The following is a 21,047-nucleotide window of genomic DNA, read 5'->3' as shown; positions in this document are numbered from 1 at the left end:
CATCACAATACCCCATAATGACATCACAATACCCCATAATGACATCACAATACACCATAATGACATCACAGTACACCATAATGACATCACAGTACACCATAATGACATCACAGTACACCATAATGACATCACAATACCCCATAATGAGATCACAATACACCATAATGACAAAGCAAAAACAGCTTTTTAGAAAAAGAAACATGACATTTACATAAGTATTCAGACCCTTTACTCAGTACTTTGTTGAAGCACCTTTGGCAGGGATTACAGCCTCGAGTCTTCTTGGGTATGACAGCTTGACACACCTGTATTTGGGGAGTTTCTCCCATTCTCCTCTACAGATCCTCTCTAGCTATGTCAGGTTGGAAGGGGAACGTCACAGGACAGCTATTTTCAGGTCTCTCCAGAGATGTTCGATCGGGTTCAAGTCCGATAGTACAGCACCCCTGGAACAAATCAGGGTTCAGTGCTTTGCTCAATAGCACATCAGGTATTTCACCTTGGGTATTCAAACCAGCGTCCTTTGGGTTACTGACTCAACGCTCTAACTGCTAGGCTACCTGCCACCCATTAATAAATACATCTGTTTGTCTGAAGATGTTGTGTGAGAGATTGGGGAGAGGAACAAAGAGCACCACATGGAGAATGGATGAACAGAACAGAACAGGAGTGAAGTTGAGGAGATAGAAAGGAAATGGAATCTTAAGGGAAGTCAGTCAAAGACTACAACACATGTAGATGTTTTGCTTCACAATGACAAACACAGCCTACGCAAAAACGGATCTGGGACCAGGCTTAAGATACTATACATGGCAACGTTCTTCAACTGATCTGGGACCAGGTTTAGGCTACTATACATGGCAACGTTCTTCAACTGATCTGGGACCAGGTTTAGGCTACTATACATGGCAACGTTCTTCAACTGATCTGGGACCAGGTTTAGGCTACTATATATGGCAACGTTATTGTCCCAAAGTCCAAGGACCACTTAGAAATGTCCACCGCAAAGCGTCTCTCATCATGCCTGTCTGATACTGCCTGAACCATCTGTTACTCTCTCAAATCTATTATCAGAAACCCCTTTCAGTTCAATTACAGATCCTCGTTCATCACAGTCTATTGAGTTCCAGAGTCCCCAAGAGAAATCCACTGTTCTCTTCTGTGTACTATGACCAATAATACTTCCCTTGGGATTACGATGCAGACTTTCCCCCCCGACAGACAGACGGGACGGATCAAATGTCTGGCTGCCATGTGGGTTGATATTAAATCAACGTTGGTCACATGGTGTATCTGGTCAGGTGTCTCGGTGAGGGTGTATGGTCTGCTGAGATAACTGAGATGATCTACTGTTGATCACCACCAGAAAGGCACAGGATAATGTGAAGCAGTTTATAGTATCTGGATAGGTGTCTCGGTGAGGGTTTATGGTCTGCTGAGATAACTGAGATGATCTACTGTTGATCACCACCAGAAAGGCACAGGATAATGTGAAGCATTTTATAGTAGTTTATAGTATCTGGTTAGGGGTCTCGGTGAGGGTGTATGGTCTGCTGAGATAATCTACTGTTGATCACTACCAGAAAGATCAGGATGATGGAAGCAGCTTATAGTATCTGGTTAGGTAAAGTCTGTCTGGAGTCTCTAGTCTCTACTCTGCCTGGAGTCTCTAGTCTGTCTGGAGTCTCTAGTCTGCCTGGAGTCTCTAGTCTGCCTGGAGTCTCTAGTCTGCCTGGAGTCTTTAGTCTGCCTGGAGTCTCTAGTCTGCATGGAGTCTTTAGTCTCTAGTCTGCCTGGAGTCTCTAGTCTACCTGGAGTCTCTAGTCTGCCTGGAGTCTCTAGTCTCTAGTCTGCCTGGGGTCTCTTGTCTGCCTGGAGTCTCTATTCTGCCTGGAGTCTTTAGTCTCTAGTCTGCCTGGAGTCTCTAGTCTGCCTGGAATCTCTAGTCTGCCTGGAGTCTCTATAGTCTGCCTGGAGTCTCTAGTCTGCCTGGAGTCTCTAGTCTGCCTGGAGTCTCTAGTCTGCCTGGAGTCTCTAGTCTGCATGGAGTAGTCTGCATGGAGTCTCTAGTCTGCCTGGAGTCTCTAGTCTGCCTGGAGTCTCTAGTCTGCCTGGAGTCTATAGACTCTAGTCTGCCTGGAGTCTCTAGTCTGCCTGGAGTCTCTCTAGTCTGCCTGGAGTCTCTAGTCTGCCTGGAGTCTCTAGTCTCTAGTCTGCCTGGAGTCTCTAGTCTGCCTTGGAGTCTCTAGTCTGTCTGGAGTCTCTAGTCTGCCTGGAGTCTCTAGTCTCTAGTCTGCCTGGAGTCTCTAGTCTCTAGTCTGCCTGGAGTCTCTAGTCTGCCTGGAGTCTCTAGTCTGCCTGGAGTCTCTAGTCTGCCTGGAGTCTCTAGTCTCTAGTCTGCCTGGAGTCTCTAGTCTGCCTGGAGTCTCTAGTCTGCCTGGAGTCTCTAGTCTGCCTGGAGTCTCTAGTCTGCCTGGAGTCTCTAGTCTGCCTGGAGTCTCTAGTCTGCCTGGAGTCTATAGTCTGCCTGGAGTCTCTAGTCTCTAGTCTGCATGGGGTCTCTAGTCTGCCTGGAGTCTCTAGTCTGCATGGAGTCTCTAGTCTGCCTGGTGTCTCTAGTCTGCCTGCGGTCTCTAGTCTGCCTGGAGTCTCTCTAGTCTGCCTGGACTGCGGTCTCTGCCTGGAGTCTTTAGTCTCTAGTCTGCCTGGGGTCTCTGGTCTGCCTGAGGTCTCTATTCTTTAGTCTCTAGTCTGTCTGGAGTCTCTAGTCTGCCTGGAGTCTCTAGTCTGCCTGGAGTCTCTAGTCTGCCTGGAGTCTTTAGTCTCTAGTCTGCCTGGAGTCTCTATAGTCTGCCTGGAATCTCTAGTCTGCCTGGAGTCTCTAGTCTCTAGTCTGCCTGGAGTCTCTAGTCTGCCTGGAGTCTCTAGTCTGCCTGGAGTCTCTAGTCTGCCTGGAGTCTCTAGTCTGCCTGGAGTCTCTAGTCTCTAGTCTGCCTGGAGTCTCTAGTCTGCCTGGAGTCTCTAGTCTCTAGTCTGCATGGAGTCTCTAGTCTCTAGTCTGCCTGGAGTCTCTAGTCTGCATGGAGTCTCTAGTCTGCCTGGAGTCTCTAGTCTGCCTGGAGTCTCTAGTCAGCCTGGAGTCTATAGACTCTAGTCTGCCTGGTCTTTAGTCTCTGGAGTCTCTAGTCTGCCTGGAGTCTATAGTCAGCATGGAGTCTCTAGTCTGCCTGGAGTCTCTGGTCTGTCTGCGGTCTCTAGTCTGCCTGGAGTCTAGCTGGAGTCTGCCTGGAGTCTTTCTCGAGTCTCTAGTCTGCCTGGAGTCTCTAGTCTGCCTCTGCTCTGTCTGCCTGAGTCTCTAGTCTGCCTGGAGTCTCTAGTCTGCCTGTGGTCTCTAGTCTGCCTGGAGTCTCTAGTCTGCCTGGAGTCTCTAGTCTGCCTGGAGTCTTTCTCTAGTCTGCCTGGAGTCTCTAGTCTGTCTGGAGTGTCTGTATGCCTGGAGTCTTCTCTAGTCTGCTGAGTCTAAGAAAACTCTAGTCTGCCTGGTGTCCTAGTCTGCCTGGAGTCTCTGTCTCTCTGGAGTCTCTAGTCTGCCTGGAGTCTCTATCTGAAGTCTGCCTGGAGTCTCTAGCTCTAGTCTGCCTGGAGTCTCTAGTCTCTAGTCTGCCTGGAGTCTCTAGTCTGCCTGGAGTCTCTAGTCTGCCTGGAGTCTCTAGTCTGCATGGAGTCTCTAAACTCTAGTCTGCCTGGAGTCTTTAGTCTGCCTGGAAGTCTGCCTGGAGTCTTTAGTCTGCTTTACTGATATCTGCCTGGAGTTTCTCTGGAAAAACAGGCCAGCTCAATCAAACCATAGATCTTAGTATCTCATTTTAACAGGCCAGCTCAATCAACCGCAGATATAGTATCTCATTAAAACAGGCCAGCTCAATCAACCACAGATATAGTATCTCATTAAAACAGGCCAGCTCAATCAACCATAGATATAGTATCTCATTACAACAGGCCAGCTCAATCAACCACAGATATAGTATCTCATTACAACAGGCCAGCTCAATCAACCACAGATATAGTATCTCATTACAACAGGCCAGCTCAATCAACCACAGATATAGTATCTCATTACAACAGGCCAGCTCAATCAACCACAGATATAGTATCTCATTACAACAGGCCAGCTCAATCAACCACAGATATAGTATCTCATTACAACAGGCCAGCTCAATCAACCACAGATATAGTATCTCATTACAACAGGCCAGCTCAATCAACCACAGATATAGTATCTCATTACAACAGGCCAGCTCAATCAACCGCAGATATAGTATCTCATTACAACAGGCCAGCTCAATCAACCGCAGATATAGTATCTCATATAGTATCTAATGCAGTGAGCTGATGATCATTTCTAATGCAGTGAGTTAATAATTATATATATATATTTTTTTTTTACTTTATTTAACTAGGCAAGTCAGTTAAGAACAAATTCTTATTTTCAATGACGGCCTAGGAACAGTGGGTTAACTGCCTGTTCAGGGGCAGAACGACAGATTGTCAGCTCAGGGATTTGAACTTGCTACCTTCCGGTTACTAGTCCAACGCTCTAACCACTAGGCTACCTACCAGCCGCGATAATCAAATCAAATCTAATTTATTTATATAGCCCTTCGTACATCAGCTGATATCTCAAAGTGCTGTACAGAAACCCAGCCTAAAACCCCAAACAGCAAGCAATGCAGGTGTAGAAGCACGGTGGCTAGGAAAAACTCCCTAGAAAGGCCAAAACCTAGGAAGAAACCTAGAGAGGAACCAGGCTATGTGGGGTGGCCAGTCCTCTTCTGGCTGTGCCGGGTGGAGATTATAACAGAACATGGCCAAGATGTTCAAATGTTCATAAATGACCAGCATGGTCGAATAATAACAAGGCAGAACAGTTGAAACTGGAGCAGCAGCACAGTCAGGTGGACGGGGACAGCAAGGAGTCATCATGTCAGGTAGTCCTGGGGCACGGTCCTAGGGCTCAGGTCCTCGGAGAGAGAGAAAGAAAGAGAGAATTAGAGAGCATATGTGGGGTGGCCCGTCCTCTTCTGGCTGTGCCGGGTGGAGATTATAACAGAACATGGCCAAGATGTTCAAATGTTCATAAATGACCAGCATGGTCGAATAATAGTAAGGCAGAACAGTTGAAACTGGAGCAGCAGCATGGCCAGGTGGACTGGGGACAGCAAGGAGTCATCATGTCAGGTAGTCCTGGGGCATGGTCCTAGGGCTCAGGTCCTCCGAGAGAGAGAAAGAAAGAAGGAGAGAATTAGAGAATGCACACTTAGATTCACACAGGACACCGAATAGGACAGGAGAAGTACTCCAGATATAACAAACTGACCCTAGCCCCCCGACACAAACTACTGCAGCATAAATACTGGAGGCTGAGACAGGAGGGGACAGGAGACACTGTGGCCCCATCCGAGGACACCCCGGACAGGGCCAAACAGGAAGGATATAACCCCACCCACTTTGCCAAAGCACAGCCCCCACACCACTAGAGGGATATCTTCAACCACTAACTTACCATCCTGAGACAAGGCTGAGTATAGCCCACAAAGATCTCCGCCACGGCACAGCCCAAGTGGGGGCGCCAACCCAGACAGGATGACCACAACAGTGAATCAACCCACTCAGGTGACGCACCCCCTGCAGGGGGTTATATATGATTATATCCTAATGCAGTGAGTTGATAATTATTTCCTAGTGCAGTGAGTTGATGATTATATCCTAATGCAGTGAGTTGATGATTATATCCTAATGCAGTGAGTTGATGAGATCTTGTTGCAGTTTGAGCCTGCAGTTCATTCCGTCAGTCTGGTGTGTTTTACGAAACCAAATGATTTCCATACGTGTTGATGTTGGTTGTCGTAGGAATAAAACAGGAGACGTTTATACTGATGTATTTGAGGAGATAGTGATTCCAATGCAGAGTTATTAACGGTGACAAACAGACAACCCTGTGGTCAATCTTAGAACGGGAACGTGTTCTATGTTCCGTCCATGGAAGCACAGATGCTGTTCTATGTTCCGTCCATGGAAGCACAGATGCTGTTCTATGTTCCGTCCATGGAAGCACAGATGCTGTTCTATGTTCCGTCCATGGAAGCACAGATGCTGTTCTATGTTCCGTCCATGGAAGCACAGATGCTGTTCTATGTTCCGTCCACGGAAGCACAGATGCTGTTCTATGTTCCGTCCATGGAAGCACAGATGCTGTTCTATGTTCCGTCCACGGAAGCACAGATGCTGTTCTATGTTCCGTCCATGGAAGCACAGATGCTGTTCTATGTTCTGTCCATGGAAGCACAGATGCTGTTCTATGTTCCGTCCATGGAAGCACAGATGCTGTTCTATGTTCCGTCCATGGAAGCACAGATGCTGTTCTATGTTCCGTCCACGGAAGCACAGATGCTGTTCTATGTTCCGTCCATGGAAGCACAGATGCTGTTCTATGTTCTGTCCATGGAAGCACAGATGCTGTTCTATGTTCCGTCCACGGAAGCACAGATGCTGTTCTATGTTCCGTCCACGGAAGCACAGATGCTGTTCTATGTTCCGTCCACGGAAGCACAGATGCTGTTCTATGTTCCGTCCCATGGAAGCACAGATGCTGTTCTATGTTCCGTCCATGGAAGCACAGATGCTGTTCTATGTTCCGTCCATGGAAGCACAGATGCTGTTCTATGTTCCGTCCATGGAAGCACAGATGCTGTTCTATGTTCCGTCCATGGAAGCACAGATGCTGTTCTATGTTCTGTCCATGGAAGCACAGATGCTGTTCTATGTTCCGTCCATGGAAGCACAGATGCTGTTCTATGTTCCGTCCATGGAAGCACAGATGCTGTTCTATGTTCCGTCCATGGAAGCACAGATGCTGTTCTATGTTCCGTCCACGGAAGCACAGATGCTGTTCTATGTTCCGTCCCATGGAAGCACAGATGCTGTTCTATGTTCCGTCCCATGGAAGCACAGATGCTGTTCTATGTTCTGTCCACGGAAGCACAGATGCTGTTCTATGTTCCGTCCATGGAAGCACAGATGTAGTTCTGTAGTTCTATGGTTCTATTCTTCAAAACTAAGATGTCAAATGGAGGGGAAAGGAAAGGGGGATACCTACTCAGTTGTACAACTGAAATGTGTCTTCTGCATTTAACCCCTCTGAATCAGAGAGGTGCAGGGGCTCTTTCTTAATCGACATCTACGTCTACGGGCAACCGGGGACCTTGTCATCTCGGGGATTCGATCCAGCAACCTTTCCGGTTACTGGCCCAACGCTCTAACCACTAGGGTCTGTTGAGGTGAGACCTCATAGTAGATGCTTTAAAGGGAAACAACCTCACATTCATTATCTCCAGCGTCAAACCGGTGAATATACCTGTACACGTGTGTAAAACGGGAAACATTTATATATTTAATTTGAAGAAAATAACGTTAAAAAGTTCTGCCTGATGACATCATCAAAATACACACTTCCTGTCCACTGTGTTCCCAGAGGGCCGTATCTCTATGTTACAGCACGTGTTGACGGTTAACGCACTGAAGACAGAGTCGACTTCCTGTTGTAATTAGCTATCTGACACCTGTGTGTAAACAGAACACAAACCTGTTGTCACTGGAAAATACTGTTGGCTGCAACTGTGTTAAAACCGGTTAAAACTAACCCTAACCATATAGAAGGTGTGTGTTTAACAAGGCCTGGGAGTATCTACGCTGCAGTAGTCTCTGTGCCGGGGAGATAGGGTCAGTCTGTTATATGTGTGTTTAACAGAAGGCCTGGCAGTATCTACGCTGCAGTAGTCTCTGTGCCGGGGAGATAGGGTCAGTCTGTTATATCTGGTGTAATTCTCCTGTCTCATCTGGTGTGCTGTGTGAATATAATTATACTCCCTCTAATTCTCTCTCTCACTCCCCACCCGGAGGACCTGATCCCTAGGACCATGCCTCAGGACTACCTGGCCTGATGACTCCATGCTGTCCCCAGTCCACCTGGTCGTGCTGCTGCTCCAGTTTCAACTGTTCTGCCTGCGGCTATGGAACCCTGACCTGTTCACCTGGTCATGCTGCTGCTCCAGTTTCAACTGTTCTGCCTGCGGCTATGGAACCCTGACCTGTCCACCTGGTCATGCTGCTGCTCCAGTTTCAACTGTTCTGCCTGCGGCTATGGAACCCTGACCTGTTCACCTGGTCATGCTGCTGCTCCAGTTTCAACTGTTCTGCCTGCAGCTAGGGAACCCTGACCTGTTCACCTGGTCGTGCTGCTGCTCCAGTTTCAACTGTTCTGCCTGCGGCTAGGGAACCCTGACCTGTCCACCTGGTCATGCTGCTGCTCCAGTTTCAACTGTTCTGCCTGCGGCTATGGAACCCTGACCTGTTCACCTGGTCATGCTGCTGCTCCAGTTTCAACTGTTCTGCCTGCGGCTATGGAACCCTGACCTGTTCACCTGGTCATGCTGCTGCTCCAGTTTCAACTGTTCTGCCTGCAGCTATGGAACCCTGACCTGTTCACCTGGTCGTGCTGCTGCTCCAGTTTCAACTGTTCTGCCTGCGGCTAGGGAACCCTGACCTGTTCACCTGGTCATGCTGCTGCTCCAGTTTCAACTGTTCTGCCTGCGGCTATGGAACCCTGACCTGTTCACCTGGTCGTGCTGCTGCTCCAGTTTCAACTGTTCTGCCTGCGGCTATGGAACCCTGACCTGTTCACCTGGTCATGCTGCTGCTCCAGTTTCAACTGTTCTGCCTGCAGCTAGGGAACCCTGACCTGTTCACCTGGTCATGCTGCTGCTCCAGTTTCAACTGTTCTGTCTGCAGCTATGGAACCCTGACCTGTTCACCTGGTCATGCTGCTGCTCCAGTTTCAACTGTTCTGCCTGCAGCTATGGAACCCTGACCTGTTCACCTGGTCATGCTGCTGCTCCAGTTTCAACTGTTCTGCCTGCAGCTATGGAACCCTGACCTGTCCACCTGGTCATGCTGCTGCTCCAGTTTCAACTGTTCTGCCTGCAGCTATGGAACCCTGACCTGTCCACCTGGTCATGCTGCTGCTCCAGTTTCAACTGTTCTGCCTGCAGCTATGGAACCCTGACCTGTTCACCTGGTCATGCTGCTGCTCCAGTTTCAACTGTTCTGCCTGCAGCTATGGAACCCTGACCTGTTCACCTGGTCATGCTGCTGCTCCAGTTTCAACTGTTCTGCCTGCAGCTATGGAACCCTGACCTGTTCACCTGGTCATGCTGCTGCTCCAGTTTCAACTGTTCTGCCTGCAGCTATGGAACCCTGACCTGTTCACCTGGTCGTGCTGCTGCTCCAGTTTCAACTGTTCTGCCTGCAGCTAGGGAACCCTGACCTGTTCACCTGGTCATGCTGCTGCTCAGTTTCAGTTGAAACTGGAGCAGCAGCACAGTCAAGTGGACCGGGGACAGCAAGGAGTCATCATGTCAGGTAGTCCTGGGGCACGGTCCTAGGGCTCAGGTCCTCCGAGAGAGAGAAAGAAAGAGAGAGAATTAGAGAGAGCATATGTGGGGTGGCCCGTCTTCTGGCTGTGCCGGGTGGAGATTATAACAGAACATGGCCAAGATGTTCAAATGTTCATAAATGACCAGCATGGTCGAATAATAGTAAGGCAGAACAGTTGAAACTGGAGCAGCAGCATGGCCAGGTGGACTGGGGACAGCAAGGAGTCATCATGTCAGGTAGTCCTGGGGCATGGTCCTAGGGCTCAGGTCCTCCGAGAGAGAGAAAGAAAGAAGGAGAGAATTAGAGAATGCACACTTAGATTCACACAGGACACCGAATAGGACAGGAGAAGTACTCCAGATATAACAAACTGACCCTAGCCCCCGACACAAACTACTGCAGCATAAATACTGGAGGCTGAGACAGGAGGGGACAGGAGACACTGTGGCCCCATCCGAGGACACCCCGGACAGGGCCAAACAGGAAGGATATAACCCCACCCACTTTGCCAAAGCACAGCCCCCACACCACTAGAGGGATATCTTCAACCACTAACTTACCATCCTGAGACAAGGCTGAGTATAGCCCACAAAGATCTCCGCCACGGCACAGCCCAAGTGGGGGGCGCCAACCCAGACAGGATGACCACAACAGTGAATCAACCCACTCAGGTGACGCACCCCCTGCAGGGGTTATATATGATTATTTCCTAATGCAGTGAGTTGATGATGATTATTTCCTAATGCAGTGAGTTGATGATTATATCCTAGTGCAGTGAGTTGATGATTATATCCTAGTGCAGTGAGTTGATGAGATCTTGTTGCAGTTTGAGCCTGCAGTTCATTCCGTCAGTCTGGTGTGTTTTACGAAACCAAATGATTTCCATACGTGTTGATGTTGGTTGTCGTAGGAATAAAATATATAATAATAATAATATAATAATATAATATATGCCATTTAGCTGACGCTTTTATCCAAAGCGACTTACAGTCATGTGTGCATACATTTTACGTATGGGTGGTCCCGGGAATCGAACCCACTACCCTGGCGTTACAAGCGCCATGCTCTACCAACTGAGCCACAGAAGGACCACATAAAACAGGAGACGTTTATACTGATGTATTTGAGGAGATAGTGATTCCAATGCAGAGTTATTAACGGTGACAAACAGACAACCCTGTGGTCAATCTTAGAACGGGAACGTGTTCTATGTTCCGTCCATGGAAGCACAGATGCTGTTCTATGTTCCGTCCATGGAAGCACAGATGCTGTTCTATGTTCCGTCCACGGAAGCACAGATGCTGTTCTATGTTCCGTCCATGGAAGCACAGATGCTGTTCTATGTTCCGTCCACGGAAGCACAGATGCTGTTCTATGTTCCGTCCACGGAAGCACAGATGCTGTTCTATGTTCCGTCCATGGAAGCACAGATGCTGTTCTATGTTCCGTCCATGGAAGCACAGATGCTGTTCTATGTTCCGTCCATGGAAGCACAGATGCTGTTCTATGTTCTGTCCATGGAAGCACAGATGCTGTTCTATGTTCTGTCCATGGAAGCACAGATGCTGTTCTATGTTCTGTCCATGGAAGCACAGATGCTGTTCTATGTTCCGTCCACGGAAGCACAGATGCTGTTCTATGTTCCGTCCATGGAAGCACAGATGCTGTTCTATGTTCCGTCCATGGAAGCACAGATGCTGTTCTATGTTCCGTCCACGGAAGCACAGATGCTGTTCTATGTTCCGTCCACGGAAGCACAGATGCTGTTCTATGTTCCGTCCACGGAAGCACAGATGCTGTTCTATGTTCCGTCCCATGGAAGCACAGATGCTGTTCTATGTTCCGTCCCATGGAAGCACAGATGCTGTTCTATGTTCCGTCCACGGAAGCACAGATGCTGTTCTATGTTCCGTCCATGGAAGCACAGATGCTGTTCTATGTTCCGTCCATGGAAGCACAGATGCTGTTCTATGTTCTGTCCATGGAACCACAGATGCTGTTCTATGTTCCGTCCATGGAAGCACAGATGCTGTTCTATGTTCCGTCCATGGAAGCACAGATGCTGTTCTATGTTCCGTCCATGGAAGCACAGATGCTGTTCTATGTTCCGTCCATGGAAGCACAGATGCTGTTCTATGTTCCGTCCATGGAAGCACAGATGCTGTTCTATGTTCCGTCCATGGAAGCACAGATGCTGTTCTATGTTCCGTCCATGGAAGCACAGATGCTGTTCTATGTTCCGTCCATGGAAGCACAGATGTAGTTCTATGGTTCTATTCTTCAAAACTAAGATGTCAAATGGAGGGGAAAGGAAAGCGGGATACCTAGTCAGTTGTACAACTGAAATGTGTCTTCTGCATTTAACCCCTCTGAATCAGAGAGGTGCAGGGGGTCTTTCTTAATCGACATCTACGTCTACGGGCAACCGGGGACCTTGTCATCTCGGGGATTCGATCCAGCAACCTTTCCGGTTACTGGCCCAACGCTCTAACCACTAGGGTCTGTTGAGGTGAGACCTCATAGTAGATGCTTTAAAGGGAAACAACCTCACATTCATTATCTCCAGCGTCAAACCGGTGAATATACCTGTACACGTGTGTAAAACGGGAAACATTTATATATTTAATTTGAAGAAAATAACGTTAAAAGTTTTGCCTGATGACATCATCAAAATACACACTTCCTGTCCACTGTGTTCCCAGAGGGCCGTATCTCTATGTTACAGCACGTGTTGACGGTTAACGCACTGAAGACAGAGTCGACTTCCTGTTGTAATTAGCTATCTGACACCTGTGTGTAAACAGAACACAAACCTGTTGTCACTGGAAAATACTGTTGGCTGCAACTGTGTTAAAACCGGTTAAAACTAACCCTAACCATATAGAAGGTGTGTGTTTAACAAGGCCTGGGAGTATCTACGCTGCAGTAGTCTCTGTGCCGGGGAGATAGGGTCAGTCTGTTATATGTGTGTTTAACAGAAGGCCTGGCAGTATCTACGCTGCAGTAGTCTCTGTGCCGGGGAGATAGGGTCAGTCTGTTATATCTGGTGTAATTCTCCTGTCTCATCTGGTGTGCTGTGTGAATATAATTATACTCCCTCTAATTCTCTCTCTCACTCCCCACCCGGAGGACCTGATCCCTAGGACCATGCCTCAGGACTACCTGGCCTGATGACTCCATGCTGTCCCCAGTCCACCTGGTCGTGCTGCTGCTCCAGTTTCAACTGTTCTGCCTGCGGCTATGGAACCCTGACCTGTTCACCTGGTCATGCTGCTGCTCCAGTTTCAACTGTTCTGCCTGCAGCTATGGAACCCTGACCTGTTCACCTGGTCATGCTGCTGCTCCAGTTTCAACTGTTCTGCCTGCAGCTATGGAACCCTGACCTGTTCACCTGGTCGTGCTGCTGCTCCAGTTTCAACTGTTCTGCCTGCAGCTAGGGAACCCTGACCTGTTCACCTGGTCGTGCTGCTGCTCCAGTTTCAACTGTTCTGCCTGCGGCTAGGGAACCCTGACCTGTTCACCTGGTCATGCTGCTGCTCCAGTTTCAACTGTTCTGCCTGCGGCTATGGAACCCTGACCTGTTCACCTGGTCATGCTGCTGCTCCAGTTTCAACTGTTCTGCCTGCGGCTATGGAACCCTGACCTGTTCACCTGGTCATGCTGCTGCTCCAGTTTCAACTGTTCTGCCTGCAGCTAGGGAACCCTGACCTGTTCACCTGGTCATGCTGCTGCTCCAGTTTCAACTGTTCTGCCTGCAGCTAGGGAACCCTGACCTGTTCACCTGGTCATGCTGCTGCTCCAGTTTCAACTGTTCTGCCTGCGGCTAGGGAACCCTGACCTGTTCACCTGGTCGTGCTGCTGCTCCAGTTTCAACTGTTCTGCCTGCGGCTATGGAACCCTGACCTGTTCACCTGGTCATGCTGCTGCTCCAGTTTCAACTGTTCTGCCTGCAGCTATGGAACCCTGACCTGTTCACCTGGTCATGCTGCTGCTCCAGTTTCAACTGTTCTGTCTGCAGCTATGGAACCCTGACCTGTTCACCTGGTCATGCTGCTGCTCCAGTTTCAACTGTTCTGCCTGCAGCTATGGAACCCTGACCTGTTCACCTGGTCATGCTGCTGCTCCAGTTTCAACTGTTCTGCCTGCAGCTATGGAACCCTGACCTGTCCACCTGGTCATGCTGCTGCTCCAGTTTCAACTGTTCTGCCTGCAGCTAGGGAACCCTGACCTGTTCACCTGGTCATGCTGCTGCTCCAGTTTCAACTGTTCTGCCTGCAGCTATGGAACCCTGACCTGTCCACCTGGTCATGCTGCTGCTCCAGTTTCAACTGTTCTGCCTGCAGCTATGGAACCCTGACCTGTTCACCTGGTCATGCTGCTGCTCAGTTTCAACTGTTCTGCCTGCGGCTATGGAACCCTGACCTGTTCACCTGGTCATGCTGCTGCTCCAGTTTCAACTGTTCTGCCTGCAGCTATGGAACCCTGACCTGTCCACCTGGTCGTGCTGCTGCTCCAGTTTCAACTGTTCTGCCTGCAGCTATGGAACCCTGACCTGTTCACCTGGTCATGCTGCTGCTCAGTTTCAGTTGAAACTGGAGCAGCAGCACAGTCAAGTGGACCGGGGACAGCAAGGAGTCATCATGTCAGGTAGTCCTGGGGCACGGTCCTAGGGCTCAGGTCCTCCGAGAGAGAGAAAGAAAGAGAGAATTAGAGAGAGCATATGTGGGGTGGCCCGTCCTCTTCTGGCTGTGCCGGGTGGAGATTATAACAGAACATGGCCAAGATGTTCAAATGTTCATAAATGACCAGCATGGTCGAATAATAGTAAGGCAGAACAGTTGAAACTGGAGCAGCAGCATGGCCAGGTGGACTGGGGACAGCAAGGAGTCATCATGTCAGGTAGTCCTGGGGCATGGTCCTAGGGCTCAGGTCCTCCGAGAGAGAGAAAGAAAGAAGGAGAGAATTAGAGAATGCACACTTAGATTCACACAGGACACCGAATAGGACAGGAGAAGTACTCCAGATATAACAAACTGACCCTAGCCCCCCGACACAAACTACTGCAGCATAAATACTGGAGGCTGAGACAGGAGGGGACAGGAGACACTGTGGCCCCATCCGAGGACACCCCCGGACAGGGCCAAACAGGAAGGATATAACCCCACCCACTTTGCCAAAGCACAGCCCCCACACCACTAGAGGGATATCTTCAACCACCAACTTACCATCCTGAGACAAGGCTGAGTATAGCCCACAAAGATCTCCGCCACGGCACAGCCCAAGTGGGGGGCGCCAACCCAGACAGGATGACCACAACAGTGAATCAACCCACTCAGGTGACGCACCCCCTGCAGGGGGTTATATATGATTATTTCCTAATGCAGTGAGTTGATGATGATTATTTCCTAATGCAGTGAGTTGATGATTATATCCTAGTGCAGTGAGTTGATGATTATATCCTAGTGCAGTGAGTTGATGAGATCTTGTTGCAGTTTGAGCCTGCAGTTCATTCCGTCAGTCTGGTGTGTTTTACGAAACCAAATGATTTCCATACGTGTTGATGTTGGTTGTCGTAGGAATAAAATATATAATAATAATAATATAATAATATAATATATGCCATTTAGCTGACGCTTTTATCCAAAGCGACTTACAGTCATGTGTGCATACATTTTACGTATGGGTGGTCCCGGGAATCGAACCCACTACCCTGGCGTTACAAGCGCCATGCTCTACCAACTGAGCCACAGAAGGACCACATAAAACAGGAGACGTTTATACTGATGTATTTGAGGAGATAGTGATTCCAATGCAGAGTTATTAACGGTGACAAACAGACAACCCTGTGGTCAATCTTAGAACGGGAACGTGTTCTATGTTCCGTCCATGGAAGCACAGATGCTGTTCTATGTTCCGTCCATGGAAGCACAGATGCTGTTCTATGTTCCGTCCATGGAAGCACAGATGCTGTTCTATGTTCCGTCCATGGAAGCACAGATGCTGTTCTATGTTCCGTCCACGGAAGCACAGATGCTGTTCTATGTTCCGTCCACGGAAGCACAGATGCTGTTCTATGTTCCGTCCATGGAAGCACAGATGCTGTTCTATGTTCCGTCCATGGAAGCACAGATGCTGTTTTATGTTCCGTCCATGGAAGCACAGATGCTGTTCTATGTTCTGTCCATGGAAGCACAGATGCTGTTCTATGTTCCGTCCATGGAAGCACAGATGCTGTTCTATGTTCCGTCCATGGAAGCACAGATGCTGTTCTATGTTCCGTCCACGGAAGCACAGATGCTGTTCTATGTTCCGTCCACGGAAGCACAGATGCTGTTCTATGTTCCGTCCATGGAAGCACAGATGCTCTTCTATGTTCCGTCCACGGAAGCACAGATGCTGTTCTATGTTCCGTCCCTGGAAGCACAGATGCTGTTCTATGTTCCGTCCACGGAAGCACAGATGCTGTTCTATGTTCCGTCCCATGGAAGCACAGATGCTGTTCTATGTTCCGTCCAAGGAAGCACAGATGCTCTTCTATGTTCCGTCCATGGAAGCACAGATGCTGTTCTATGTTCCGTCCACGGAAGCACAGATGCTGTTCTATGTTCTGTCCCATGGAAGCACAGATGCTGTTCTATGTTCTGTCCCATGGAAGCACAGATGCTGTTCTATGTTCCGTCCATGGAAGCACAGATGCTGTTCTATGTTCCGTCCATGGAAGCACAGATGCTGTTCTATGTTCCGTCCATGGAAGCACAGATGCTGTTCTATGTTCCGTCCATGGAAGCACAGATGCTGTTCTATGTTCCGTCCATGGAAGCACAGATGCTGTTCTATGTTCCGTCCATGGAAGCACAGATGCTGTTCTATGTTCCGTCCATGGAAGCACAGATGCTGTTCTATGTTCCGTCCATGGAAGCACAGATGTAGTTCTATGGTTCTATTCTTCAAAACTAAGATGTCAAATGGAGGGGAAAGGAAAGCGGGATACCTAGTCAGTTGTACAACTGAAATGTGTCTTCTGCATTTAACCCCTCTGAATCAGAGAGGTGCAGGGGGTCTTTCTTAATCGACATCTACGTCTACGGGCAACCGGGGACCTTGTCATCTCGGGGATTCGATCCAGCAACCTTTCCGGTTACTGGCCCAACGCTCTAACCACTAGGGTCTGTTGAGGTGAGACCTCATAGTAGATGCTTTAAAGGGAAACAACCTCACATTCATTATCTCCAGCGTCAAACCGGTGAATATACCTGTACACGTGTGTAAAACGGGAAACATTTATATATTTAATTTGAAGAAAATAACGTTAAAAAGTTCTGCCTGATGACATCATCAAAATACACACTTCCTGTCCACTGTGTTCCCAGAGGGCCGTATCTCTATGTTACAGCACGTGTTGACGGTTAACGCACTGAAGACAGAGTCGACTTCCTGTTGTAATTAGCTATCTGACACCTGTGTGTAAACAGAACACAAACCTGTTGTCACTGGAAAATACTGTTGGCTGCAACTGTGTTAAAACCGGTTAAAACTAACCCTAACCATATAGAAGGTGTGTGTTTAACAAGGCCTGGGAGTATCTACGCTGCAGTAGTCTCTGTGCCGGGAGATAGGGTCAGTCTGTTATATGTGTGTTTAACAGAAGGCCTGGCAGTATCTACGCTGCAGTAGTCTCTGTGCCGGGGAGATAGGGTCAGTCTGTTATATCTGGTGTAATTCTCCTGTCTCATCTGGTGTGCTGTGTGAATATAATTATACTCCCTCTAATTCTCTCTCTCACTCCCCACCCGGAGGACCTGATCCCTAGGACCATGCCTCAGGACTACCTGGCCTGATGACTCCATGCTGTCCCCAGTCCACCTGGTCGTGCTGCTGCTCCAGTTTCAACTGTTCTGCCTGCAGCTATGGAACCCTGACCTGTTCACCTGGTCATGCTGCTGCTCCAGTTTCAACTGTTCTGCCTGCAGCTAGGGAACCCTGACCTGTTCACCTGGTCATGCTGCTGCTCCAGTTTCAACTGTTCTGCCTGCGGCTATGGAACCCTGACCTGTTCACCTGGTCATGCTGCTGCTCCAGTTTCAACTGTTCTGCCTGCAGCTAGGGAACCCTGACCTGTTCACCTGGTCGTGCTGCTGCTCCAGTTTCAACTGTTCTGCCTGCGGCTAGGGAACCCTGACCTGTCCACCTGGTCATGCTGCTGCTCCAGTTTCAACTGTTCTGCCTGCAGCTAGGGAACCCTGACCTGTTCACCTGGTCATGCTGCTGCTCCAGTTTCAACTGTTCTGCCTGCGGCTATGGAACCCTGACCTGTTCACCTGGTCATGCTGCTGCTCCAGTTTCAACTGTTCTGCCTGCGGCTATGGAACCCTGACCTGTTCACCTGGTCATGCTGCTGCTCCAGTTTCAACTGTTCTGCCTGCGGCTAGGGAACCCTGACCTGTTCACCTGGTCATGCTGCTGCTCCAGTTTCAACTGTTCTGCCTGCGGCTATGGAACCCTGACCTGTTCACCTGGTCGTGCTGCTGCTCCAGTTTCAACTGTTCTGCCTGCGGCTATGGAACCCTGACCTGTTCACCTGGTCATGCTGCTGCTCCAGTTTCAACTGTTCTGCCTGTAGCTATGGAACCCTGACCTGTTCACCTGGTCATGCTGCTGCTCCAGTTTCAACTGTTCTGTCTGCAGCTATGGAACCCTGACCTGTTCACCTGGTCATGCTGCTGCTCCAGTTTCAACTGTTCTGCCTGCAGCTATGGAACCCTGACCTGTTCACCTGGTCATGCTGCTGCTCCAGTTTCAACTGTTCTGCCTGCAGCTATGGAACCCTGACCTGTCCACCTGGTCATGCTGCTGCTCCAGTTTCAACTGTTCTGCCTGCAGCTATGGAACCCTGACCTGTCCACCTGGTCATGCTGCTGCTCCAGTTTCAACTGTTCTGCCTGCAGCTATGGAACCCTGACCTGTCCACCTGGTCATGCTGCTGCTCCAGTTTCAACTGTTCTGCCTGCAGCTATGGAACCCTGACCTGTTCACCTGGTCATGCTGCTGCTCCAGTTTCAACTGTTCTGCCTGCGGCTATGGAACCCTGACCTGTTCACCTGGTCATGCTGCTGCTCCAGTTTCAACTGTTCTGCCTGCAGCTATGGAACCCTGACCTGTCCACCTGGTCGTGCTGCTGCTCCAGTTTCAACTGTTCTGCCTGCAGCTATGGAACCCTGACCTGTTCACCTGGTCATGCTGCTGCTCCAGTTTCAACTGTTCTGCCTGCGCCTATGGAACCCTGACCTGTTCACCTGGTCGTGCTGCTGCTCCAGTTTCAACTGTTCTGCCTGCAGCTATGGAACCCTGACCTGTTCACCTGGTCGTGCTGCTGCTCCAGTTTCAACTGTTCTGCCTGCGGCTATGGAACCCTGACCTGTTCACCGGACGTGTCACACACGTCTCCAGACTCAATCATCAAATTTGCAGACGACACAACAGTAGTAGAGGCCTGATTACCAACAACGAGACGGTCCTACAGGGAGGAGGTGAGGGCCTTGGTGGGAGTGGTGCCAGGGAAATAACCTCCCTCTCAACGTCAACAAAACCAAGGAGCTGATTGTGGACTTCAGGAGACGGCAGGGAGTGCCACCCCCCCCCCATCCACATCGATGGGGCCGCAGTGGAGAAGGTGAGGGCCTTGGTGGAGTAACCTCTCTCTCAACATCAACAAAACCAAGGAGCTGATTGTGGACTGATTGTGGACTTCGTCATTCTTACTTGCACCTACAGTCCATACCTTTTTCACTTCACGGAGAGTTTAGTTGTAGCAGGGTGTTTGTTGCGTTCCCTCTTCATAGAGGCGTGCGTAACAGTGTGTTATACTATATGCTCATTAGAAAAAAACGACTATTGGAGGTGTGTTCCAGTCTTCAGTCAAGGGGGTGTGTTCCAGTCTTCAGTCTTGGAGGTGTGTTCCAGTCTTCAGTCTTGGAGGTGTGTTCGAGTCTTCAGTCTTGGAGGTGTGTTCCTGTCTTCAGTCTTGGAGGTGTGTTCCAGTCTTCAGTCTTGGAGGTGTGTTCCAGTCTTCAGTCTTGGAGGTGTGTTCCAGTCTTCAGTCTTGGAGGTGTGTTCCAGTCTTCAGTCTTGGAGGTGTGTTCCAGTCTTCAGTCTTGGAGGTGTGTTCCAGTCTTCAGTCTTGGAGGTGTGTTCCAGTCTTCAGTCTTGGAGGTGTGTTCCAGTCTTCAGTCTTGGAGGTGTGTTCCAGTCTTCAGTCTTGGAGGTGTGTTCCAGTCTTCAGTCTTGGAGGTGTGTTCCAGTCTTCAGTCTTGGAGGTGTGTTCCAGTCTTCAGTCTTGGAGGTGTGTTCCAGTCTTCAGTCTTGGAGGTGTGTTCCAGTCTTCAGTCTTGGAGGTGTGTTCCAGTCTTCAGTCTTGGAGGTGTGTTCCAGTCTTCAGTCTTGGAGGTGTGTTCCAGTCTTCAGTCAAGGGGGTGTGTTCCAGTCTTCAGTCTTGGAGGTGTGTTCCAGTCTTCAGTCTTGGAGGTGTGTTCCAGTCTTCAGTCTTGGAGGTGTGTTCCAGTCTTCAGTCAAGGGGGTGTGTTCCAGTCTTCAGTCTTGGAGGTGTGTTCCAGTCTTCAGTCTTGGAGGTGTGTTCCAGTCTTCAGTCTTGGAGGTGTGTTCCAGTCTTCAGTCTTGGAGGTGTGTTCCAGTCTTCAGTCTTGGAGGTGTGTTCCAGTCTTCAGTCTTGGAGGTGTGTTCCAGTCTTCAGTCTTGGTGTTCCAGTCTTCAGGTGTGTTCCAGTCTTCAGTCTTGGAGGTGTGTTCCAGTCTTCAGTCTTGGAGGTGTGTTCCAGTCTTCAGTCTTGGAGGTGTGTTCCAGTCTTCAGTCTTGGAGGTGTGTTCCAGTCTTCAGTCTTGGAGGTGTGTTCCTGTCTTCAATCTTGGAGGTGTGTTCCAGTCTTCAGTCTTGGAGGTGTGTTCCAGTCTTCAGTCTTGGAGGTGTGTTCCTGTCTTCAGTCTTGGAGGTGTGTTCCAGTCTTCAGTCTTGGAGGTGTGTTCATGTCTTCAGTCTTGGAGGTGTGTTCCAGTCTTCAGTCTTGGAGGTGTGTTCCAGTCTTCAGTCAAGGGGGTGTGTTCCAGTCTTCAGTCAAGGGGGTGTGTTTCCTGACCGATGAGCCACTGTATACGCGGAAACCTATTTCACTTCCTCAAAATCCCCAGAATGAATCTAAATAAATTCCATTAAATCTGTGATTCATTTTGATATTTTGGCCGAGGATGTTTCAGTCGTGCAATTGTCCGTAGCTTTAGGTGTTTGGTGCAGCGTTTGTCAAGTTTAAAAAACGTGTTGTAAAACAGTCAGAGCTGCTGGTCAGCTCTGTCTCACGGTCTGTGGCAGAGATCATCAACTAGGCTCTGTCTCACGGTCTGTGGCAGAGATCATCAACTAGATTCTGTCTCACGGTCTGTGGCAGAGATCATCAACTAGATTCTGTCTCACGGTCTGTGGCAGAGATCATCAACTAGATTCTGTCTCACGGTCTGTGGCAGAGATCATCAACTAGATTCTGTCTCACG

General features: G+C 49.3%; 1 protein-coding gene across 1 annotated transcript; it reads left to right on the top strand.

Annotated features, from left to right (window-relative positions):
- Positions 1–16,450: 16,450 nt before the first annotated feature.
- LOC127929563 (uncharacterized) lies at positions 16,451–20,795 on the top strand. Its single transcript, XM_052517508.1, has 4 exons — positions 16,451–16,486; positions 19,371–19,467; positions 19,520–19,935; positions 20,261–20,795. Exons 1-4 carry the CDS (start codon positions 16,451–16,453, stop codon positions 20,642–20,644), a joined length of 933 nt encoding a protein of 310 aa, XP_052373468.1. The 3' UTR covers positions 20,645–20,795.
- The last annotated feature ends 252 nt before the right edge of the window (positions 20,796–21,047 follow it).

This window comes from Oncorhynchus keta, unplaced genomic scaffold (assembly GCF_023373465.1).
Source record: "Oncorhynchus keta strain PuntledgeMale-10-30-2019 unplaced genomic scaffold, Oket_V2 Un_scaffold_8398_pilon_pilon, whole genome shotgun sequence".
In the NCBI taxonomy this organism is placed as follows: Eukaryota; Metazoa; Chordata; class Actinopteri; order Salmoniformes; family Salmonidae; genus Oncorhynchus; species Oncorhynchus keta.
This window is presented reverse-complemented; position numbering and strand designations above follow the sequence as displayed.

Coding starts and splice junctions, on each gene's coding strand:
- LOC127929563 (XM_052517508.1), top strand. CDS start 16,451: ATGTCAAATGGAGGGGAAAGGAAAGCGGGATACCTA. Junction 19,468..19,519: donor TCCAGTCTTCAGTCTTGGAG/GTGTGTTCGAGT, acceptor TCAGTCTTGGAG/GTGTGTTCCAGTCTTCAGTC. Junction 19,936..20,260: donor TCCAGTCTTCAGTCTTGGAG/GTGTGTTCCAGT, acceptor TCCAGTCTTCAG/GTGTGTTCCAGTCTTCAGTC.